The following is an 8,570-nucleotide window of genomic DNA, read 5'->3' as shown; positions in this document are numbered from 1 at the left end:
TAGATCTAAGATTAGACGTTGAGTCTTAACTGATTAAGACCTTGGATTGAAGTTTTGGCCAGCTGCAACGTATGCGGGGCGTACCTTAGGGTACGTTGCGCGTACGCGTTTGAGGTCCCGATGATGTAAGGGTTGTGAGTACGCCGGGTGTACTGGTTGGTACGCTGAGCGTACTCATCAGAGTGGGTCTTGGGCTTGCTTCGGGTCATGTGAGGGACTTAGGGACTTTGGGCTCTTGTTGGACCGTAAGCTTTTGCTGTATTGGGCCTTTGTGCCTTGGGCCCATTTTGGACATAGATTATCTATTTGGCTTCGTGGCTAGTAGCATTTGGGCCTTGATAGGCTAGGCCCAATAAGGCAAGGAATAAGTAACTTTCCCCATTAAAGTCAGGATTTAGGGTTTGGACTTTTGGGCTGGATTATTGACCTAATTTCTAATTAGGGTTTCTTTACTTATGATTTAGTGGGGATTTCCGGTTCAACATCCCGATCATTTGTTTGACTGTCAACAAACTGAGGTGAGTTTGCTCACTATACTTTAGGACACTAGGATATGTTGTGTGCTTGTAGTCTTTTTGACTCCTGCTGTATTTGTTATATGCCCGTGTGCTTGTTTGCTATATGTATGTGGGGTGAAATAGACCCGGTACAGCCTTGTGCTGACACAATAGTTGAAATAGACTCGGGGAGGAAATAGACCCGTTACGGCCTTAGGCCGACATATGAGTTGAAATAAACTCGGGGGTGAAATAGACCCGGCACAGCCTTGAGCTAGCAGATATGTATGGTATGTGGTATTTTGGGGAACTCACTAAGCTTCGTGCTTACGGTTTTTAGTTTATGTTTCAGGTAGTTCCGGATCGAAGGGGAAGAGGCCGGGATGATCGCATCGCACACACTATATTGTTCGGCATTTTATTTGACTCTAATGTATTTGGATAATTTTGACATACTCTGATTTCGTTATGGTTTTTATAAAAACGTTTTGGATGATGGTTTTATTATTATAAAAATTGAAATTTTTAGTTTTAAATTTTGAGACATTACATTATCAATTAATTTAATGACTAGGTGTCTAAGTCAGAAATGAAACCGATAAAATGTATGTTACATGGAGAAAAAGACCAAATCATCACTAAATTTTAGTCTGAGACTTATTCGTAAATTAGGGTAAAATAATAAGATTTTAATGAAACAGGTAAGTAATGAAACCGATAAACCCAAAAAAAAAATATTCAAATCATCATTTGTATGGGTAAGTTTGAGATTAGTTTTATGCATCACAGTAGGTCAAGATAACTAAAATACTCTTTAATCTTGTTAATTTTGTGGTAAAGTTTGGAATTATGTGATACTTTAATAACTAAGTGATTTATTTAAAAAAAATTGCAAATCTTTCAAGGGAAGCTACAGAGGCGACCTCGAATTCTCTCCGATGGTGAAAGCATCTCACCGCTGACAGCCGTAATCACCGGCGATCAGGTTCTCTCTCTCTCTCATTGGCTTTAAATTTCTGTGATATACTCTTTCCTGTCAAAAAAGTAGACGCTCCATACTGACCAGAACATTTTACGGATTTTGGAACGGTTTTGAACACCGACATCAGTGTGTTTTCAATATTGCTTCAATTTTTCGGAATCATATTACAATTGAAGTTGAAATATACCGCATTTTGGGATTGGAAGTCAAGTCATTTCTATTCATGCATTTGGATCCTACATCAGTTACAATCTAGAGCCATATATTAATTTTAATGTGGATTTTGTTGTTATGGATTCGACATCAAACATTATCTACTTGTTAAAACATTAGCGTTACTTGGAAAATTTTATGTTAATCGGTTTAATAGCCACAACAATTTATAGTTTCATCAGTAATCCTTATGTTACATTAGCAGTTATTCTAGAAGTCAGATATGAAGATCAAGAACACTAACATCCATTCATTCTTTTTGTTATAACCTTCATCACCTACAAAAGCATTAAAATTTTCCTTTATGTTACATCCTGCTGGATTGTAATTTCACAACTTCATATCAAACATCTGAGACTCTTTGTCCAGTTACTGTGGCTACTCATTCCCTCCATACATTCCCTTTTCTTTTGTTTGAAGTTAAATTTTGTATTCTATGATGTATTCATATTCAATGAATCTTCATTCTGCGCAAAGATATGTATGCCAAAAGTCTGTAGCCAAACACCATAGTTGCCAAAGCAGTAGCTTCCTTCATACCACTATCTAGTTTTATTCCATCAATTACAGGACTTATGGTTTCATACTGCACTTTCAAAAGTAGTCTGTATGTGTGATAGTTGAATGACAAGTAACGCAACCACGATATAAATATCGGAACATTCTGCAAAATAAACAAAGGAATGGAATGAGTCATTACATTCCATTCCATGATCATGTTTGATTCACAAGTAGGAATGGAATGAGTCATTACCTTCACGAAATACCCTCCAGCCAACATGAAGGCCATAACAGTTACAGAAGCCAAAGTTGTTGCTCTTTTCAAGTCTGTAAGTGTAGCACCAATAGCAAGCCCAAGTCCCTGTCATTTACTCATTGTCATTTTTTATTTAATTTCTTAACTCGGGTTTAATTTAACCATGGTTAGATGGAAAAAGGACATACCTGAGCTGCAACAATGCATAGGAAAACAATAACCATGGTTAGGAAAAATGACTCGGCAGTTTGTCTTAACCCGGCCATGAAATAAACAACAAGAAGGAAAAGCATTGGGAGAAAAAGATCAAGTGGAAGGTCACTTGTTGTCCTTGCCATAAAATAAGCACTTAATCTATACATATCTGCTGCTCTTTCCTTATTTAGCATAGCTCGTTCTTGAGGAAACGTGAAAATCGCTGTAAAAACCGGAAAAAATGCCCAAAACACAGCAATGAAGAACAACAATCCGGCCTGTAAATCAATATGTAGGGTTAGATACAACAACATGTTTTGATTTTGTCTGGATAAAGTGTTGTATACATTAGGTCTGTTTCTTTTTCTTCTGAATGAGACTAAATAATCATTCTACATTTACATTCCAACAAATAGTTTTAAGAATATTCGTCAATTTCAACGTGAGAGTAGTTGTGATGAAAAACGAAACATTCATGTATAGGTCTAGATTAAGTGCTTAATAAGTTCATTAAGTCAGAAATAAACAACCCTTACTTGATTATCGAGTTCTTTAGGGCTATGAACAGCTGATTGCCACCATAAAAGTCCCAAAATGACAGCTGTCACAAGCACTTGTGTGATTCTCAACCAACTAAAATAATCATGTTGCCTTTCTTTAAGCCCTCTCCAAAACAATATCGAGTATTGTTCCCTCCAACTTGCTCCCCATTCGCGTTTCATTGACCCAACACCCGATTTAATATCTTCATGATCAAGTGGTTCACGAATCATGAGCTGCTTCTTTGTTTCTTCAGCTACTCTTGTTTCATACGCCTCCACTAAATACTGTAATACAAAACCAAAAATTTAATCAATTGAAAAGTAGATAAGTTATAAGATGTTATGTTAGTAGTTGTTTGATAACCTCCGAATGGTTCCATTCAGAGTTCACCTCTAAATCGGTCAACATTCAACGCGTTTCATATAACCTCTGAATGGTTTCTTTGAACCATTAAGAGGTTAGAATCATTCAACACTAAATGGTTCATGTAATAATGTTGCTTACATCATGAACAACTGCGGGTGTATGTTTCCCACTTTTTGTTTCTCTTTCTGAATTTCCTAATTGGACTCTGTCTTCCAATTCAGAAGGAACAGAAACTTCATTCATGTTTCCATTTGCAAGATCTAGCAAGAATTCAGCTGGGTTCATTGCGATTAATGGAGAACATCCGATAGATGAAAAATACACCAGGGCTTCTGATGCTTTCCCAAAGTAAAGCAAACTCCCTTTTCCTAGTAGGATTAATTTGTCAAATTTGTGGAAAAGTCTGCTCGATGGCTGGTGAATTGTGGTAATCACAGTCTTCTCTGTCTGTAACCAATATTCATGAACAAAGTAAACTAATGATTATGATTAAAATGTTGGGATTATATATACACTTGAAGTGTTTGATTCTTTCTAGATCATTATACCTCAGCTATGTCTTGTAACAATTCAATGATCCTGAGAGCTGTTGTTGAATCCAAACCGGAAGTTGGTTCATCAAGAAACAAGAGAGAAGGATTGATTATTATTTCGTTTCCAATGCAAACACGCTTCCTCTCTCCACCTGAAACTCCCCGAACAAACGACCCGCCTATCATTGTATCTTGACACCTGTTTAAGTCGTATTAAGTTCTAATTACTCGAATTATTTTGAATTTGATTCCGGAAACCATTATGTCCAAAATTATATATACAAAAAAAAAAAAAAAAAAAAAACCTTTCTAAACCAAGTTCACGGATGACATCTTGTGCGCGTTTTTCTTTCTCCTGTTTTGTTAATCTCTTTGGTAATCGTAGCAAAGCTGCATATGTTAATGTTTCCTTCACCGTTAGATGAGGAAACAAGACATCATCTTGTGTCACAAACCCAATCCTACATATTCATATGATCATAAATTAAAACTAATTTCCATTCATATTTTATAAAAACAAGAATCTTTATAAAAAAAAAAAAAAAAAAATACAAACTTGCTCTTTAGCAACTTGGAGTATGGTTGATCATTGTAAGTGATTGATCCTCCCGGGACAGGATCAGCAAGCCTCCCTCCGAGCAAACTTAGAAGTGTAGTTTTCCCGCTTCCGGAAGGTCCCATTAATGCCAAAACTTCTCCTGGATTTACTGCTCCACTTATTCCATTCAGAATATCCTTTTCGACTGTAGAGGTTAATCCTTTTATTACTACCTTGTATGTCACTTCTGTAAACTGCATATCATATGATTCATATCATATATAAGTATAAAACAATCTTAATTAACATATGCACCTTAGTTTTATTATGCAACTTATGACTAGAATCATATATCATATATGTAATTAATTGATCAAGGCAAGTTCTGATGGTTGATATGAGACCACTTTTGTTAACTTTTTTTATTGGTTTATAAAAGTAGTCTTGTACATAAATGCCATAGGATATGAGACTCTGTACAAGACTAATTAACCTGACATGATTTGAGTTGCGTTGATCTCATAATAGATAAACCTCCATCCTTGCCTGTCCAAATAGATACTAGAGAAATTAATCTGTTTTTATAAACATGTATTTCACAAATTAAGGTTACATTTTCATACATTAATGTGAACTATTTTTTTTTTGTCTGAATCTTGATACCTTTAGATATATTGGCAAAGTGGGTTCTGTCTGAAACTTCTTACGTGTCCCGGCTTCAATGTCTTCCGCTGTAAGAACCATATTATAATGTCAAATATATGTGTCATTCAGTTTTTGCTTTAAGCACAAAAGATTAAGGGGTTGTTTCTTTTTTATTATTATTATTCTCACTAAATCGTATGTATGGATAAAATGTTGCATACATCATATATGTTTCTTTCTACACTATATAAATCGTCTTAGTGAGATTGAATGGCAATTTTTCCAACAAAGATAAATTTCACAAATAGGTAAAGAGTTAGTATATTATTTCAGTTTTTTTTTTTTGTCTTGACCTATTAAGTTATTATGAAAAAAAAAAAAAAAAGAAACAGTCGTGTATGGTTGTTAAGATTATATGAATAACTCATTAAGCACATTAAGTTAAAAAGAAACACCCCATAAGTTCGCTGGTTGAAATCTAGGTCATGCTATTGTATTTCTCCATGGTTTTCTCATAGTTCATGAATCCGATTTTCTTTTTTGGTGTTCTGTAGAAGGTGGGACCTACGAAATAGACAGGACAGACGAGGAAACGGATCAAAATCGGAAATAAAGATGCCAATGATAAAAGTCTGTTTTTTGCTTGCTGATGGATGCATGGTGCATGTTCTTGGGGACCAGGTGGAAGAAACCGATAAGAGAAAGAAGATAAAGCAGATAGGCAGTGGGCCAATTGGCCCACTTAGGACGTTAAAGTAGACTTTGGGCCTGTCCAATTAACAAAAGCTGGTTACAGTTGTACAATTGCGACTATTATTTTGTTCTTTGGAAAATGAAAGCTAAAGTTGGATGCTTAATCTTTCATTTTCTTTCGTTTTATCATACCATCGATGTCCTTTGATTTCACTAAGGGTGCATGCACTTCAGCTTAAACTTACACGCCAGACAAAACTTTCCTTTCACGACAACTTGTCGAGGTTTGTTGGCTAATATGAAAGTAGGAATTTGTACTATGGACACTTGCTGAAATTTAGTAGCTAATACGAAAAGAGGAATTTGTATATCATATTGGTAGAGTATAAAAAGACAGATTGTTTGATATTTGTTGGCTAATATCAAAGGATGAACTTGTATTATATTGGTACATATAAAAAAAAGAAGATTACTGAGATTTGTTGGCTAATATGAAAGAAGAAACCAGTGTCATTTTTGTATAGTACAAAAAGAAAAAGTAAGCGCCATCATCCATGTCTATAAAAAGAGTCTAGAGCTTTAACATCAAAGTGTCCGGACCAAAAATATATATTTTAAAAAAAAAGTATTTATGACTTTGAATATTTTGAATATTTTATTAAAAGATGCATAATAATTTTGATCTAATTAGAACCACACTATCAACTTTTAGGTGTTATTAGTTCATATTTTAAGTTAATGCGGGAAAGGTGGCCATCAGCTTTCGAAAATATAAATTCATGATATTTCATAGGCATAAACATTTTTAACTTATTGCATCTTATAATCTTATTAATTTCATACGGTTCATACGGCTTTTGAAACTATACTTTTTACCATCATGTTTTATTTATTAGTTTGAACTATATATAGTTAAATGTATTACTAAAAACATGAAAGTATATATTTGAAAAAGCTAGAAAAAATAATAATAAATTTTTTAGCTACTTTTCAGCTGCTTCTTGCCAATCAAAAGTTTGATCATGGGAGCATGTGAGTTGGACAATTTCTAGCCATCAACTTCATTTTCTTACTATCTAGACAAACCCTACCACCGAAAGGCTAATTTGACCATGTTACTGTATCATATGTAATAAAAGTTGCATATTGTTTCACATTTTTTGTGACTATCTCGAGGGAAAGTGTGGCTAGTTAAAAGATCATCTTACTTTCTACATACGTGTAAAGTTTAAAAAAAAATGGGATTAATCGAAGAGTTCAGAATACTTACGTATGTCATCATCACTGAAAGGTCTTGAATCTGTAGTTTCATCAGGAGGCATAGTGAACCCAGTAAATGAGAACGAGAACCCTAAGCTAGCACTTGAAGCTCGACTCAAGGCAGCCCCACTACCAACTTCATCAAGTTCAAATTTCATTTGAGCACTCCTTGTCTTTCTAATGTGTGTGTTTTTGCCATTGCCACCACGTCCGGGCGATGCAAGCACCGTTTGTCTACTAGACTTTCTTGATAGTGTCCCACCACTACCACCGCCGCCACTATCTCCGCCAGTTGAGGCTTCACCTGCCTTCATTGTAGCCGTTAGAGTTTCTGCAAGTTGATCTGACTTTGTTCTCCATAACCCTAGATTGGGATTTGGGTTATCCATTTTTTCCCTGTATAATTAAGTTGCTAGTTAGATATGCTGAATCCTAGATTTTCTATCAAATAAGCTTTTATGGAGATAGAGCAGAATTCAACGTAAATAAAGATAAATGTGTGACAATCGAGACACTAACAAGCCCCCCCATAAGGGCTAATATGGAGATGTGATGAGATTATATTAGATGTCGAGTCATTGAGGTGCTAAACATCAACTCTGATACCATTTTAGATATGTGGAGTCGTTGATTTTTCTTTCTCAAAAAAACTTTTGAAGAGAAAGTAAACTCCAAAGTATATAAACCCTGTTTAACCCATGTATAATAATCACATATTATTTATCAGAAATAGCATATCAACCGACCAAAACGATACCTCAATACCTCAATGCAAGACATTATTCCCACTCAAAAGAGTGTTTACATGTGCTTTTTTGTGTATATGAAAACAAGAGATGAAGCTATGAATTACACAAAAATGTTTGAAGGATTTAATGAAAGAGAAACATTCTTTTGAAGGTTTTGTTAACAAGTATAAGACATGGTGTCATGTGAAGGTTTTAGAACTCTTTACTTACCGAAGGGAAAACAAAAGAATGAAGTCTTCTTGTATCAAAATGAGGGAGAAGAGAGAGAGAGAGAAGGAGAGAGGGAACCAAAGTGAAGTTTGATTGACTTACTATGCTAGGTAGCTCCAACTATCTCCTTTTATACAAAAAACCAATTATAGCAACACTAACATATGAATGACGAAAATACCCTTGAGCTTGACTTAACTAAAAACAACAAAACACACTCATAATTTCTATGATTTTGAATATCACTCAACTAGACATATATATATATATATATATATATATATATATATATATATATATATATTCTTAATTACACATTTATTGTAACATTTTACGTCAAACTTAGTTGTAGACTTGGACCTTCCAATCAGAAATGCCGTACACGTGTT

The 8,570-nt window shown here is 34.7% G+C and overlaps 1 protein-coding gene and 1 long non-coding RNA gene across 4 annotated transcripts; one reads left to right on the top strand and one right to left on the bottom strand.

Moving 5' to 3' along the window:
• Positions 1–1,384: 1,384 nt before the first annotated feature.
• On the top strand, positions 1,385–6,126 carry LOC145154931 (uncharacterized). Its single transcript, XR_013735404.1, has 2 exons — positions 1,385–1,482; positions 5,824–6,126. It is a non-coding gene; the product is annotated as an uncharacterized LOC145154931 (long non-coding RNA).
• On the bottom strand, positions 1,917–8,308 carry LOC145154895 (ABC transporter G family member 22-like). Of its 3 annotated transcripts, none has more exons than XM_079075564.1 (11): positions 8,182–8,308; positions 7,233–7,618; positions 5,288–5,355; positions 4,643–4,878; positions 4,392–4,547; positions 4,102–4,285; positions 3,692–4,000; positions 3,181–3,471; positions 2,638–2,922; positions 2,447–2,554; positions 1,917–2,356 (listed from the first exon to the last, which is right to left on the bottom strand). In XM_079075564.1, the coding sequence occupies exons 2-11, from the start codon at positions 7,609–7,611 to the stop codon at positions 2,144–2,146; spliced, it is 2,229 nt and encodes a 742-aa protein (XP_078931690.1). In that variant the 5' UTR covers positions 7,612–7,618; positions 8,182–8,308; the 3' UTR covers positions 1,917–2,143. The 3 variants fall into 3 exon arrangements, with proteins under 3 accessions (XP_078931690.1, XP_078931691.1, XP_078931692.1); XM_079075565.1 differs by lacking the exon at positions 8,182–8,308 and adding an exon at positions 7,988–8,114; XM_079075566.1 differs by lacking the exons at positions 7,233–7,618; positions 8,182–8,308 and adding an exon at positions 5,118–5,170.
• Positions 8,309–8,570: the final 262 nt, after the last annotated feature.

The sequence above is a fragment of the Lactuca virosa genome, chromosome 1 (genome assembly GCF_052849685.1).
Source record: "Lactuca virosa cultivar CGN04683 chromosome 1, Lactuca_virosa_CGN04683_v6, whole genome shotgun sequence".
In the NCBI taxonomy this organism is placed as follows: domain Eukaryota; kingdom Viridiplantae; phylum Streptophyta; class Magnoliopsida; order Asterales; family Asteraceae; genus Lactuca; species Lactuca virosa.
This window is presented reverse-complemented; position numbering and strand designations above follow the sequence as displayed.